General features: G+C 59.3%; 1 protein-coding gene across 1 annotated transcript; it reads left to right on the forward strand.

Moving 5' to 3' along the window:
- The first annotated feature begins 221 nt into the window (after positions 1-221).
- Positions 222-14049, forward strand: SLC38A3 (solute carrier family 38 member 3). The gene is made up of 16 exons (XM_082414608.1): positions 222-307; positions 7618-7772; positions 7863-7944; positions 8118-8233; positions 8806-8879; positions 8962-9054; positions 9134-9215; positions 10317-10399; positions 10482-10540; positions 10704-10868; positions 10950-11029; positions 11302-11402; positions 11631-11755; positions 11852-11996; positions 12937-13040; positions 13129-14049. The coding sequence occupies exons 2-16, from the start codon at positions 7672-7674 to the stop codon at positions 13231-13233; spliced, it is 1515 nt and encodes a 504-aa protein (XP_082270734.1). The 5' UTR covers positions 222-307; positions 7618-7671; the 3' UTR covers positions 13234-14049.
- The last annotated feature ends 1096 nt before the right edge of the window (positions 14050-15145 follow it).

Raw genomic sequence — 15145 nt, forward strand, 5'->3', positions numbered from 1 at the left:
CAGAGAGAATCTGCTTTGGACTAAAGCATTCCCCCAACAAGATTCAACTGAGCCCCTCCCGGAGCCGCTGCTCTCCTACCTAAGCCTCCTTAGCGCTCTAGCTGCCCCTTTGCTCCAGGCCAGTGGAGGGCCCCCGCCTCTCCGCAGACCTGCCCCTCCTCCTGCGGGCCGCGGGGGATTGGCGGGCCGGGGGCGGGCCGGGGGCGGGGCCGAGCGCCCTTCATCCCCTGCCGCTGCGCTCAGCCGGGAGCAGAGCGGACAGCACCGGCCCGAGCGGAGCACCGCGCGTCCTCACCCGCGAGGCCAGGTACTGCTGGGGCGCCGACCCCCCGCCCAGGGGCACCGAGCGGGCGGAGCCCTACTGTCCACTTTCGCGTCCGGAGCTGGGCTCTGGGCAGGTCCCCTCGCCCGCCCTGGCTCCGGGCAGGCGCCCCAGCCTCTGGGGAGCCAAAGCCCCGAGCGCTCCAGGCGCAGGTCTGGGGACCCGCCAGCTCCCAGCTTGAGCTAGTGTCCTGGGAGGAGCACCTCGTGGTCTCGGGGCCTCTCGCAGCGCCGGGCGGGATAGCAGGAGGTCGGCGGCACCCGGGGCTGGGGTCACAGGACGCCTTGTTGGGGGCTAGAGTGGCACGCGATGGGCTTCCCGAGGCACGGTCCATGGGGGCGAGCTCGAGAGGGCCCGGACGGGGGCCTAAGAGGGCCGGGGAGCAGGCCCTGGAGCGCTGCCCCGACGGGCGCCTGACAAGCAAATCGGCCCGCTGGCACGCCGGGCGTCAGGGTATATTTATCCCGCTGCGTTAGGCAGGGGCTTGAGGGCAGATCGGGCCAGGTTGCCTGAGGGGCCGCGTGGCACATGTTGGTCCCAGAGTCCGTGCCATTTGCAGCCAGGCCAGCGGGCACGGCGGGCACAGGGCGAGCGTGGCTCCCTGGATTGAGGGCGTGGCTCGGTCTGAGCTCCTAGAGCTGACAGTGCGCGCAGGGGCGGAGGGAAAGGACCAGGACTAGGTTTGCAGGAACCCGCCCCCACCCGATTGGCCCCTTCGATTGGCCACAGCGAGTGCGTGCGTTTGTTTACACCCGGGGAGGGGGAGGCCAGGGGCGGGGCCTGTGGGAATCCACCCTCTCCCCCACAGTGACCCGAGTCCCGAGCCCAGGTGTAGGCTCTGGAACAGGTCTGAGGGGGACTAAGTTAAAGGTCCTTGCACCGTGGGGGCCACCTCGACCCAGGCCCATCCTTCTTTCAGCCTGCCAGTCCTGTCCTTCCTTCCATGACTGCCTTCAGCCACTGTGCTGGCCCTGAAAGGGGCCCTTCCTCTTTAGTACACAGTCTGGCATGGGGGCTCACTTCCTTCTGGAAAGTAAGCAAATGCCTCAGAGGTTCTCAGTCTGGAGCATAGCAAGCTGGAGAGATCCAAGGACAGGTCCATTTTGAGAGGGGGAGGTTCTGCACAAACATGGAAGGCTTCCTGCAGGAAGCACCAAAGGTGGGAGAAATCAGGGGTGGATGAGGCCAGGCCTGGCACATTCCTAAGAGGGCTGGAATGCTGGGATCAGGAATGAGAATCTCGGACTCCTTGAGGTTGAGGGCTGCGGGCTGTGTCTCGGGGGAGGGTGGGGGTGTACATCTCAAAACTTTGTTCTGCCTGGGCCCATAGAGCCACCGTCCTCACTGGCTTCCCAAGCCACCCTTTGTTCTGTACTGGTTCTTTGGGCCCATGTCACAAACACCCCCCGCATCCAGGCTCCAGGTGGCAAGACCATGAGGGCTGGTTGCTCCTGTCCTAGTGCCTGCTGCCCTAGCAAGTAGCCTTGGAGGCCTGGACGAATGGAGAAACACGTGCAATAGGACAAGCTGGGTGGTTCATGGTCTCTGGGTGGGGGCAGGGAAGGTTTCTGAGCCGAACTGAGTGCACCCTGAAAGTCTGGGCTGGGCAGGGTGCAGGCACTCAGTCTGAGGGGGAAAATGTTTTGGGGGAGTGGTTGGCTACAAGAGAGGTACAGTTTTGGCATCTGTGTGCACAGAAAGCTGGGGCGGGATGTGCAGTCTATACCATAATGGGATAGGGGCACTGCAGGAGGATGTTCTAGTGCAGACATGGCCGGGGAGCCAGGCGCCACTTGGAGCAGGTGAAATGGGGTGGAGGCTTGCCAAAGACCTTGAACCCATTCCATTCATTTAATATTTACTGAGTACCTACTGTGTGCCCTGTGCACGCTCAGTCTGCTGGATGGAGGGCTGGACTTTGGATAAGACAGATGCATGGTGGGGGCGCTCTAGAGGACCGAGCAGGGCTTCTGGGGGCCAAAGGGAAGGACCAGCTGCTGGGCAGGAGGGGCTTTCCGGCCAGTGGCCTGGGGTGGCTTGGATTTGAATTTCCGCTCTGCGGGCCACGTCCTGTACACAGCCTCTCAGCCAGCACGTCTGCACACGTGCATGGCTGCTGAGGATGGGGGTCACTTCAACTGACTGTCCTCTCCGTATACCTTTCCTATTGTGTGGGTAGACAAACCATGGGTGCTGGACTACGGGGCTGTGAGCTTTCCAGCTGGGCCTGGCCTGTGGCCCCAGTGGGTTCAGTCCCACCCTCTGGATGTCTGCACCTGACTAATGGGAGCATAACCTGCCCTTGTAGGAACCTGGAAATGCTGTGGCATCCCTGCAGTGCCCACTGGGCCTGCTGCCCCCTCACCTGGGCCTCTGGCTCCCTCTACTTCTTGCGCCTTCTGGGATGCTCTGTCTTGTCTTGCTGTCTCTCTGTCTCTTTCTCCATCTGGCTATCTCTAAATGGTTGGCCATCTCTGTCGATCTGTCTCTCACTTATCTGGTTGTCTGTCTCCCTGTCTGAATGTCTATCCACCCATCTCTCTGTGTATTCTTCTCTATTTGTGTCCCTCTAGATCCATCTGCATTTCTTTATCTCCCCGTGCCTGTCTCTTGGTCTGGATCAGTATGCATGGACACAGATATCATGTGTGTGTGTTTTCTCTCCCTGTCTCTCTCTTCCCTCCCTCTGACTCTCTCTGCTTCTTCCTGACATTGGATGGCGCCTCTCCTCTGGGCTGACCTTGCCTTCTGCCTCCCCATTGGGGTCTCCAGTGAGTCCTGAGCTGCCCCAGGCCCCTGCTCCAGCTTTCTTTGGGGCCAGAAGTCCGGCTGTCCAAATATTTGGCCGCCTCCAGGGGATTCCGAGTCAGCAGGGAGGAGGATGGGCTGGCTGGCTCGGGGTCTCCCCTGCCCCTGGGGGGGCCACAGGCACGTGATGTCCTGTCCTTTGCCTCAGCTGAGCCTCAGGCTGCACGTCCTTCTCAGCAGGCTGGCAGTGGGGGGGAGGGGGCTGCTGCTGGCTCTGGCCCAGTCTTGAGGCAAGAGGTTCCGACTGCAGCTTCCACTGGGGGCAATCTGAGCAAGGAGGGTCCAGGGGTGGGCAGAAGGGGAGGCCTAGGTGTCTGGGGATAGGCCCAATGCTAAGCGTCTGTTAGGTTTAGAAAATGTACCCTGTCACAGGAAAGTCCATCTTCCGGCCCCAGCTGGGGCCCTCAGATCCTCCTAGACACTTCCGGATACCCGGAACACAGAAGCACCGGGCCAGAGAGCTAGGGGATGAGGGGTTGGTGTGGCCAACACGTCAGTGCTCTGCACCATTTGCCTTCCCCTCCTGCATGCTACCCCCTCAGTACCAGCCGGGTGTTGGCCACACACTAGCCACTTACTCAGTGTTGTTGGCAATGGGGGAGTAGCGGATGGAAGACTGGATCTGCTGAGGTCAAAATCTGGAGTTGTGGTTCTGGGGGAGGGGCAAGGGGTTTGTTTTAGTATCCTCCCGCGTCCCGAACACCCGCCCACACACCCTGTCCCTAGACCCCTGACCTCAGCAATCAGCTCCACACCAATCCCTGTTGCTGTGCCTTGAGAACATACAATCCAGATGTGTCTGCTGAATCCAGTTTCCCTGTTAACTGATAGCTTGTCTGAGGAGGGTGTTTTCCTTCTGAAGCCTGGAGAAGCAGGTGGGCAAAGGGGCTCTAGGGAGGGACACCTTCTCTCAGCTAATGAGGGGAGTGGTAAGGACCGGTGAACTAGAACTGGGGGCAGCCCTCATCCATGGGCCCCCAGGGATGACCACAGTGGACCCTTAAGCCAGGCCAGCCGCCTCTCACCTGAGATCTGAGCTGAGGTGAGGGCTTCCCAGGCACAAGGAGCCTGGGGGCCATGGCAGCAAGCTCTGTGGGGTCTGTGCCTCCACCAGCACATGTGGCCACAGGACCGAGGGTAGAAGGACAGTGTGGCTGTCTCCCTGTAGTTAGCCTGCTACTGCAGACCCACTCACGTCCCTGAACATTGGGGAGGAAAGCCGGGCTCAGAGCCCTGGTGGCTCCAAGGACCTGGATGTGGGGACAGAGAGGTGTGCTTCCCATAGCAGCTGACACGAGCAGTGGCCCCACGGTGGCCTGGATTCCTGGATATCGAAATCTTTAATTAGCCAAACTCAACGCCTGTCAAGGAGGTGTGCCTGACGAATTCTCACCCTGTGATGTCTTCGTGGGCGGACATTACCTGCTATGCTATCCCCGTGGCTTCTGCACCGCCCCCCCTTATCTCTCCACAGAGCAAACAGGCCCTAGGGCAGTGGCCTGGACCATCGATTTACTGCCTGAACCGATGCTACACCCATGACAGATGCCATTCTGATGATCTGCCCAAGGTCGCAGTGATCTCCCCACCCAAGATCCTGACCCCTCTCTGGGAGCCTGTGGTCTGCTCTGGGGGCGAAGTGCTCAGGGAGGCTCCTCACTCTGTCCCCACCTTTGGTCAAAACTTACGGAACCCCCGGAGGACAGGAGGACACTGAGGTCCTGAGTGGGGAATACTTTGTCCATGGTCACATGGTGAGGCAGGGCCAGGTCAGGCCTCAGACCCAGAGTGTCCACTCTGGACTTTCCCCACAGTGGGTCAGAATCTGCTGGCAGCTTTCCTCAGGCAGGGGCTATCCCCTGAGTCTACTCCGATACCTGATGCAAAGGAGCCTGGCAGGCGGCAGGCCTGAGAGACAGGAACTGTCAAAAATGGGCTGCCAGCCTCAGGAAATGCCTGGAGGTCCACATGTCAGGCCAGTACTAATCTCTACCCTGGCCCCCCAGCCCTTAGCCTTGCCCTAACTGAAGTACAGATTCCTTTACCTCGACTTCAAGGCCCTGTCAGGCTTGTCTATGGCCACGGAACCTTCATTCTATCCTCAGAGCCTGCCTTAAAGCATGCCTCAGGGCCTTTGCCTATGCTGTGCACTCTGCTTGAGGTACTCTTTTTTGTTTCCACATCCTGGGGGCTTCTGCTGGAATTTCAGAACTGGCTCCCTCACCTCCTCCTCCAGGAAGCCTTCCTTGATGTCCCTCTCTCTCCTTTTTTGAGTCCCAGCACTATGTGGCTTGGTTAAAAACCACACTATGTGCTGGGGTTCCCCTGCAGGAGCCATAGGGTGGGGGATGTCTGTGTGGGTTTTGTCCCTTCCAGACTGGAAGCCACTTGAGGAGGGGTATTCCATGTCCTCTCTGGGATCTCGGGCCAGCCTGAGACCCAGCAGTGACTGGTCATGAGTAATAGGCAGGACCGGAAGGTCTAGGCCCAGGTCCTGCTTGAGGGGATGGGGAACCTGGAGCCAGGGCCTCAGGCACTTTGGCCATGACCATGCCATGGCTGTGGTCTCCCTGGAGGCAGTGCCTGGCTGCTAGGGAAGAATATTAAGGCAGAGAAGAGTGCTTTGTCCAGGCTGCTGACTCAGCACACTCTGAGGGCCTGTCCAAGCCTGCCCCGGGCGGAAGGCCAGGCAAGGGCAACCCCAGCTGAGAGCCAGGGGGCACTCTGGAGTGACTCTGGAGACCAGGTGCTGGTATCCTTGGAGGGGTGCTGTTGGTGAGGCTCAGGGCAGGGGCATGAAGAAGACAGGCTTACCTTAGGGACTCTGGTCCAGGGGAAGAGGGTGTTAGAAGAGATGCTCAAATTGTCATGGTCCTATGTGGACAGGCTGGAGGAGAGAAGGGTTCAGATGCCAGCATCAGAGGAAGGAGAGGTAGGTTGAGGGGTCCAAGGGTGCCAGGTATGGGGTACTCAGGACTGAGGTACCTAGGATCTGAACTCTGGCTTGGGGCTGCCTGGGGCCATTGCAGGGAGGTCCTCTGGTCAGTTCTGTGTGGCTGCTGCCTCCAGAACACCAGGGCCTGTGGCCTGAGGCCCAAATCCTGAGCCTAGCCTCCCCTACCCACCCTAGCCCTGAATGCTGAGTTTGAGACCCCTGGTGCTCCAGCTTCAGGAGCAGACCTGAGACCATCAGGATCTGGAGTGGGGATGGGGGATTTGGGGCAGGATTCAGGGTTCCCAAGTGGAGGGGGTGCCATGACATCAAAATTAGGCTCTGGCTGACCTGCCTGGCAGTGCTGCCCCCTCCCTGGTCTCCACTCTGGCTTCAGATCTCCTGCTGGCCTGTCTGGCCTTCAGGATGTCCTTATAGATCCTGGGGACACTATGCCCAGGTACCTTCTGGGCATGGGGTAGGTGGCTCCCAGCGCCAGTGATGGGAGAGGGGCTAGCAAGTTGTCTGGGCAGTGGGCAGAGTTGGGCATGGGGAGGAGGGGAACTGATCCCTTTGGGGTCCAGCTGAGCTATGCCTTGAGCGCAGGGAAGGGAAGACTGATCCAGTGGTCCAGGCCCATCTACAGCTGGCCAAGGTTCTGAGTTCCTGACCTGGGGCTCCAGGAAGTGGGGAGTCTCCTCAAAGGGTGGGCACCTAAGGGTGGGGGGGTTCCCCAGCAGGGGAGGAGAGGCTTGAAAGAGAACATGGCCCTGAGGCCAGAGCTGTGCGGAGGGTGAGGCCTGTGTGGCCCAAAGAACTGGGCCCCAGGGCACCCATTTCCTGGAAGGCCCCTGAGGGCCCTTTGCAGCCAAGCGGGCAGGGTCCAGGTGTCCAGCCACCCAGCACTGCCTTAGGCCTCCTGGCTCCGGGGGGGTAGCCTCTGCGCCTGCCGTTCCCAGCGCCAGCTCTTAGCCCACAGAGGGACCTTTGTTCTGGCTGCCAGCAAAGCCCGCCGGGTGGCTGGGAACAGGGCCCACAGCCCTCGCCCTCTCCCGAGGCCTCCAGCCGTCAGGCAGTGCCATTCTAGGTTGGCTAGGAGGCCCCTGGCACACAGGGCACAGGAAACTGTCTCCCAGTATTAATATCAGGGAGGGGCAATCAGTCCAGGGCCCATCCCCAGAGAGGGGTCTGGTGGCCTGGGACTCAGCCTTCTGGGGTCCTGGCACCACTGGGCTCTGAACTCAGGTCATCCAACTGAGCTTTACTTCACAGATGGTGAAACTGAGGCCCCAAGGGCTTGCCTGGGTCGATATGTATATGTGGCAGGGGAGTGCTAGGTACTAGCTGAGGTGTCGCCTCAGAATGTCCTGGAGAACTCAGGTATCCGAGCTCTGCCCCTCAATGGCAGGTTCCAGGGTGGCAGCAGGCAGAGCTGCATGAACATGTATGTCCTCAGTGAAATTCTGGGAGGTGTGCTACAGCTGCAGACTTCTGTGGGAGTCTGGGCCGTGAGCCCAAGGAGCGGGGATAACCAGAGGGACTGTCTGCTCTGTAGACTTCTGACTGCGTCAGTGTGAGAGCCAGTGTTCCTGGTGGTGGTCCCTGAGCCATGGAGGCACCTCTGCAGACGGAGATGGTGGAGTTGGTACCCAACGGCAAACACTTGGAGGGGCTACTCCCAGTCACCACCCCCACGGCTGGCAACCAGAGGTGAGCGAGGGACTCAGTCATGGCTTAGGGCAGGGCAGGGTGCAGGGCAAGGGGCTGGAGCTGAGCTGCCTGGCTGGTCTGTGCCTGCAGGGTTGAGGGCCCCGGACGGAGCTGTGTTGAGGGCGAAGGCTTCCTACCAAAAAGTCCCAGCAAGGAGCCACACTTCACCGATGTGAGCAAGGGTGGCCGTCAGGGGCTCGGGGGCACCCCTGGGAGCTTGAGGGCAGTAATGAGGTGCTATGGGGCAGCGATGGGAGGCCAAGGGACAGTGCGAGGGAATGCTGATTTACCCTCCACAACTTGCTAACTCACCCCACCCCTCCCGTCTCACTCTGGTGCCTGCAGTTCGAGGGGAAGACATCGTTCGGGATGTCAGTGTTCAACCTCAGTAACGCCATCATGGGCAGTGGCATCCTGGGGCTCGCCTACGCCATGGCCAATACGGGCATCATCCTTTTCCTGTGAGTGCCCTTAGCAAACCTTCTAAAGATAGGAGCCCTAAACAGGCCACCAATCCTGACCTCCCAGGACCTGCCAGTTTCCTGTCACAAGACCCAGGCTGCAGTGGGTGGGCACTTACACTCAACCCAAACCACAGCTGAAAAAAACAGCCGTGGCCAGACAAATATACCTCATTTCCCAGTAAACCTGCTGAGATGACAACACGGGGCCAGCCTAACAGGACTGAGTCTGTCCTACCACATTTATACGTGATGGATAAACCCCATGGCCAGGCCTTATGTGGGTACACGTGTCCTTACCTCAGAGCTCTGCCCTGCAGCCTAAATGGAAAACATGTTTCTTCCAAGATCTCAAGGGGAGGTGGTGCTCAGAGGGTCCCTTCTGGGTCATGGCCACCCTGGGTCAACCCAGGTGATGTTCACCACCCCTGGGGCCTGCCGAGTTTGCATCCACACATGTTGGGGGTCCAGACACCTGGGTCACAGACCCCGCACACCCAGGCCTCCCAGAGCTCATTGCCCCCTGCCTGCCAGGGGAGCCCCAGCGACCTCTTTTCGTCCACCTTCCCCAGGTTCCTGTTGACGGCCGTCGCCTTGCTCTCCAGCTACTCCATCCACCTGCTACTCAAGTCCTCAGGGATCGTGGGTGAGCCCCAAACCTGGCCTGTAGCAGGGAGGGGTGGGCTGGGGAGAGCACTCCTGACTGTCCTGATTCCCTGTCCCCACAGGCATCCGTGCCTATGAGCAGCTGGGCTACCGTGCCTTTGGGACCCCAGGAAAGCTGGCGGCAGCCCTGGCCATTGTGCTGCAGAACATCGGAGGTGAGACTGATGGGCAGGTGACGGACGGTGGACAGGCTGAAGGCTGGCTGGTTTGGCTGACCTGCCTCTCTCCCCCCAGCCATGTCCAGCTACCTGTACATCATCAAGTCCGAGCTGCCCCTTGTCATACAGACCTTCCTGAACCTGGAGGAGCGGACCTCGTGAGCCCCAGGGTGGGGCGGGGCTGGGTGAGGGTGGGAGGCCCTAGTCTAACCCTCTATGTCCACCACTAGAAGAGCCCAGGCTGGGCTAGTGGGAGAGACAAGACAGGGTGGAGGTGGGGGGCAGAGAGCTGCCGGCAGAGCTACCATTCAGTGCACAGTTGTTTATGCAGCACCTTGGGGAAGACTCCCAGGAGGGCCATGTGGGGCAGGGGGTAGTCTGAGGCTGAGGAAGCCGGCCCCGCCTAGCCGTGGACCCAGCCTGTGAGCACAGAGGACCTGAGAACCTCAGGCTTAGCTCTAAGCTCCTGCTATTCCTGACCGTGGCTTGGGTGTTAGCCTCCCCACCACCTCGCCCCAACCAAGAAATTAAGCCCACAGCGTCCCAGTTGCCTATTGTCAGTTTAGCCAGTTCTCGTGGCATAAGCATGTTTTGTGGGTAGGAGCAGAGAAGATAGCCAGGTCCTGCCCTTGGCAATACAGCCCCAGCAAGCAGAAAGGCTGCATGGCTGAAAACAGCTCTGGGAGGAAGGAAACAACCAGGATTCTGCCCCCAGGCCCTGGGGGTCTTTCCCAAGGAGTTGGCCTTTGGGCTTGCCCTTGAAGGAGGGTCTCATTCCTCATCCCTTTAGCTCCCTGTGTCCACTGTCCATTGAGGGCGTGGGGCAGGATGATGCAGGATGCAGATGCTGGGGGGACCACAAGGAGCTCAGATGGTTGGCAAGTCCCTGAGACCCCCATGGAAAATGCCTCACCCCCCCAGACCCAGGTTCTTTCATCCCACCCACCTCCCGGGCCCCTTGGGGCCACTCCATGGGGAGGATGGACCCAGACCTATGTATTCTAGGAAAAACAACCACAGTGATGGTAATTGTAATGGTTACCAAGCAGGAGCTGAGTGTATTAGTCCTCACCTTGTCCAGGAGAGTGCTGGGAGTGGGCCCATTTTGCAGATGGGTAAAGGGAGGCTCAGAGCTGTGGACAAGTATTCTTCAGAGATCACTCAGTGGCACCACGGGTGACCCCGGCTGGGGGTCAGGCGGCCCCATCACCCAAGGCTGAGTGGACTCTAATATCAGCTCCCCACTCCCGTCCCTGCAGGGACTGGTACATGAATGGAAACTACCTGGTGATCCTGGTCTCTGTCATCGTCATTCTGCCTCTGGCACTGATGCGGCAGCTTGGTGAGTGTGGCGGGGCCAGGGCCTTGGAGGGATGCATGGGAGGGGACCTTCGGTCTCACATCCCCCCTCCCCAACTTTGCAGGCTACCTAGGCTACTCCAGTGGCTTCTCTCTCAGCTGCATGGTGTTCTTCCTAATTGCAGTGAGTTACCCTCCACGCTGGTCGAGGGAGGGGGGCAGGTCCTTCTGGGAAGCCTGGGTCAGAAGGCAGCTCCTCCAGTCCTGATCTAGATGTGGCTTCACGGTGACTTCCCAGGCAGCCTAGCCTGTCCCTGATACCCTCATCCTTCCCTGCCCCCACCTAGGTCATCTACAAAAAGTTCCACGTGCCCTGCCCGCTGTCCCCCAGTTTAGCTAACATGACAGGCAACTTCAGCCTCGTGGAGGTCATCAAGGAAGAGGCAGGGCTGCAGGTTGAGACGGAGGCCGCAGCCTTCTGCACCCCGAGCTACTTCACCCTCAACACACAGGTTGCAACAGACCAGGGAGGGGGCAGTGGGCCTGGTGAGAGTGTCAGGGGCTGTTCTGACACAGAATCCCTGTTTTGCCAGACGGCATACACGATCCCCATCATGGCTTTCGCCTTTGTCTGCCACCCTGAGGTGCTGCCCATCTATACAGAGCTCAAGGAGTAGGTATCCGTGTCTGGGAGAGGGGGAGGGGGCTGCCTTGTGTTGGTTTGGGGAGAACGAATGTGGTCCTAAAGGGGGGAAAGAGTGACAGGAGCCAAGTCATTTTATCCAAGGTCTCCATGGCTGCCACAAGGGGTGACCGGGGGCAAGAAGGAGGCTCCCTCAGCTACCAGATGGTGAGGGTGTGGTGCCAGAGAGAGACCCCAGGACACATGGGGGTTTCCCAGTGTGGCCCAGCTTGGCACCAATCCCCTCCCCTGCTGCCCCATAGCCCCTCCAAGAGGAAGATGCAGCACATCTCCAACCTGTCCATCGCCGTCATGTATGTCATGTACTTCCTGGCCGCCCTCTTCGGCTACCTCACCTTCTACGGTATGGCTGGACCGTGGGGGCAGAGGCAGAGGCCAGGCTGGGGGGCAAGGGGCTGGCCAGTGGCCATGGCACCCTGCATACTATAGGCGTTCATTAGGTCTGTGATGCCTAACTGTGCCCTGCAGCTGTGGAGGTGTGTTGCCACTCCTCAGTGTCAGGGTCAACCCAGGCTCAGAGCCCAACCCCCTCCCTGGACCTCCTGCTGACCACCCTCCCTGCCTGCCACAGACAGGGTGGAGTCGGAGCTGCTGCACACCTACAACAAGGTGGACCCGTTTGATGTGCTGATCCTGTGTGTGCGCGTGGCCGTGCTGACGGCAGTCACACTCACAGTGCCAATTGTTCTGTTTCCGGTGAGCCAATGTGCAGGTGGCCAGGTGGCCAGGCCACTGGCGGGGTGGGACTGATATGGCTGACAGATTGATGACTCTCCCCACCCTGCTTCCCAGGTGCGCCGCGCCCTCCAGCAGATGCTGTTTCAGGACCGCGAGTTCAGCTGGTTGCGGCATGTGCTCATTGCTGTTGGCCTGCTCACTTGTATCAACCTGCTGGTCATCTTTGCCCCCAACATCCTGGGCATCTTCGGGGTCATCGGTAAGGGTCTGGCCCTGCTGTGAATGGAGGCAGGGTACTGCCCCACAGAACTTCCCTTCTGCAAACCCTGGCAGATTCCTAAGCTCATAACCTACGTTTAAGTGATGGCTGCTGGCCATGTGCACAGCTTGGCCTCCCATCTGAGATTTGTTCTTAAGGCTCTCCTAATCCATTTTGAGGGCTCAGAGCCACCGAGTCAGTTACCCTTGCTGGGGGTGCTGGAGGATGGAGTGGAGCCCAAGGGTCAAGGGGCCTTCACAAAGGATCTCATTGGCTCTTGTCCCCACCTCACATATGAGGAAGTTTAGAGTGATTAAGGGAGAGCCATATAGCTGTTAAGTGGAGAGCCTTGATTGGGCCCCAGGATCATGGGACTATAGGTTTAGGGTTCTGTCTAACTGTCCCAGTTGGGGCTCTGAGTGGGAAGATCAAACAATTCTGAGACATCTTTGGGGTGACCCAACTCAGGAGACCGACTCCCCAGCCCAGCTCTGCAAGGACCAACACACAGACCTGGGGGCTGAGTATCATTGATATCACTGACAGGACTCTTGGTTCTGTATGTCTGAAAGCTGACTCAAAATGAATTATTCAGAAAGTAATGTATTGGCTCAATTAATGGAAAAGCCTTCAGGAATAGCTATATCCAGGAGCCCAATATCCTCAAACTTCATCTCTGTCTCTTGGCCTGCCTTTTCTCTTTGCCAGCTTCATTCACTGACAGAGTTTTCTGACACCAAAGGCACTAGCCTTCTATCCTGGTAGACAAAGAACAAGGGGAGGGGCTGATGGGCTCTCCAGAATCAGACAGAGCTCTCGAGTGGAGTCTCAAGATGAGACTCCCTCATCAAGGAATGTTTGATCTCATTAAAGGGTCCACCCTGAACCTTAGCCAATAGGTAGATGTGAGCCAGTGGTGGCCATGCCTTATTCTTTGCAGGTGCCACATCTGCCCCATGCCTCATCTTCATCTTCCCTGCTGTCTTCTACTTTCGCATCATGCCCACAGAGAAGGAACCTGCAAGATCTACCCCCAAAATCCTGGTGCGAAGGGCCTGGGGGTTGGTGTGCTGGTGTGGGGATGAGGGGGCTGCCCTGACCTCAGACCTGACCCTGACTTCTGACCCCACAGGCCCTTTGTTTTGCTGCACTTGGCCTCTTGCTGATGACCATGAGCTTGAGCTTCATCATTATTGACTGGATCTCGGGGACCAGTCGGCATGGAGGAAGCCACTAGGATGACCCCCATCCTGTTCTGTCTACTCGTCCTCCTACCCCTTCCCAGACTCTTCAGCCCCTGCTCCCATCCAGTGGCCAGTTGGAGGGGGAAGAGAAAGACGTGGTGAACACTATGGCATTTGGCCCTGCCCCATGTCCTCTCTGTCGAAGTTTTTGTTAGAGCCAGGACCAAGGCCCTTGGGCCACTACCCTGCTGAGCTCCTGGCCTACAGGGGCTTCCTGAGCTGGGAGCAGGGTGAGGCTGTACCCCTGCTCCCTTCCTGCTGCCTCAGGTCCCACCCAAGCCCCTTATTCTCTTTGCACAGGTGCATAGACTGAGGCCCAGCAGCTGCCCCCTAAGGTCACATAGCCTGTAGGGGCACAAAGAGCTGAATTAGGCCTGCAGTCATCCCCCCACCTTGCTCCTGGGCCATGGTCTGCTCCCTGGGGCTTCATCTCCCTCAGCCTGCTTGCCTTTCCTCCTTCTGTCACCTAGGCCCCTTTCGTGGGCTCAGGCCCTTGGATAATCTGGTCCTCTTTCCCATCCCCTCCAGCAGGAGCAGAACCCCCTCACCCTATACTTGAGGGTGAGACTGGTGTGGACACCCCAAGGGACCCCTTCCCTGGTCTTTCACCAGTCCTGGGGAGGCTGGGACTCCCCCGACCCCAAGCCCAGGCCATAGCTCACATTCCACTGCTGGGAGAAGAAAGAAGCTGGGGCCCAGAACGTGTCTGCCCCTGGGAGCCAGAGACCCCAGGGGCCAGTCTGGGGCAGGGGTGGAGAGGCTGGCTGCCCCCTTTTATAAATATTATACATAAGACCAGCTGTGCTTTATATTCTTGATCTCCATGGTCCCTGGGTTCCTGGAAAGTGGGGTGGGAGCCGGGACATGGTTGGTGATGGAAGCCTGCCCTGCCTTTTTCCCTGGGATAAGGGTGGGGACAGGGTGAGTCCCCTACTCCACCCCGCCCCCTGCCTCCCAAACCAACCAGTGGTGTGCTGAGACCCAGCTCTGGGCCTGGGCCAGGCTCAGCACAGACCTGCTTTCTCACGGGGTGAGGTGGGGAGGAATTAATGAGGCCCCAGGAAATGGGACAGAGAGAGGCCTCCGGAAGGAGGCAACGTGAGGTGCATCCCCAGCAGCTTCCAGGGAGGGTCTGAGCTGGGGGCGGCTGAGCCCTGCAGAAGCCCTGCAGAAGGGCCCCCTGCCCTCCCTAGGTGCCATGTCAACCCTCTGTCAATGCCTTAAGTCTGGGGACAAAAGTCCAGGGGTCCTGTGCCCTGTCAGACTAATCTTTTATTAATAGTAAAACCTGCTACGAATAAAGGTGGGTTAGTGAGTGCCTGTATGTGGGACCTGAGTTTTGAGTTGGGGAGCCCAAGGCAGGGCAAGAGCTGCAAGGATGCAGGGCAGCCCCAGGTGGCCTGGCCTGGGTGGGACTGGGAAGCTGCCCGTTGCCCGAGGCAGGCCTGAATCAGCTGGGACCCAGCAGGACGGAGCTGCCCAGGCCTTGGCATCAAACCCTCATTAGGAGAGACCCCGAACCCGGCTAGGCGGCCAGGGAAAGGGCAGCAGGAAAAATCCAGTTTGAACTGGCAAGGCAGCTGCCGGCTTGAGAAAACCCTGAAGAAAGAACTTCCTCAAGCTGGTGGCTGCTAGGCCCATGGCAGTGCCAGCTGATCAGAGGGGGGCTTCCTGAGTCTGGTTCTCAACAGCCCCAGGCGCCTGACTCCAGCCTGGGGACTCACCCAGGAGCCCCGTGGCCCCAGAAAAGAGCTGGACACTGGCCTAGAGGTGGCCGCAACCCAGAGTGCCCCTGGCATGCAGGGCTGCCCTCTGGGGGTCTCTGGCGTCTTCCTCGTCAGGTGAGGCCATGGCCCTGCCTGAGACCCTTGGCTCCTGTGGAGTAGGAGGCAATAAAGGGCAGGG

Source organism: Balaenoptera physalus (genome assembly GCF_965194825.1).
Source record: "Balaenoptera physalus genome assembly, chromosome: 11".
In the NCBI taxonomy this organism is placed as follows: Eukaryota; Metazoa; Chordata; class Mammalia; order Artiodactyla; family Balaenopteridae; genus Balaenoptera; species Balaenoptera physalus.

Excerpts from the sequence above, each read along its gene's own strand:
- SLC38A3 (XM_082414608.1), top strand. The coding sequence starts at position 7,672 with ATGGAGGCACCTCTGCAGACGGAGATGGTGGAGTTGGTACCCAACGGC. Across the intron at positions 9,055-9,133 it reads TGTGCTGCAGAACATCGGAG|CCATGTCCAGCTACCTGTAC; the intron begins GTGAGACTGATG and ends CTCTCCCCCCAG. Across the intron at positions 11,997-12,936 it reads GGGCATCTTCGGGGTCATCG|GTGCCACATCTGCCCCATGC; the intron begins GTAAGGGTCTGG and ends TATTCTTTGCAG.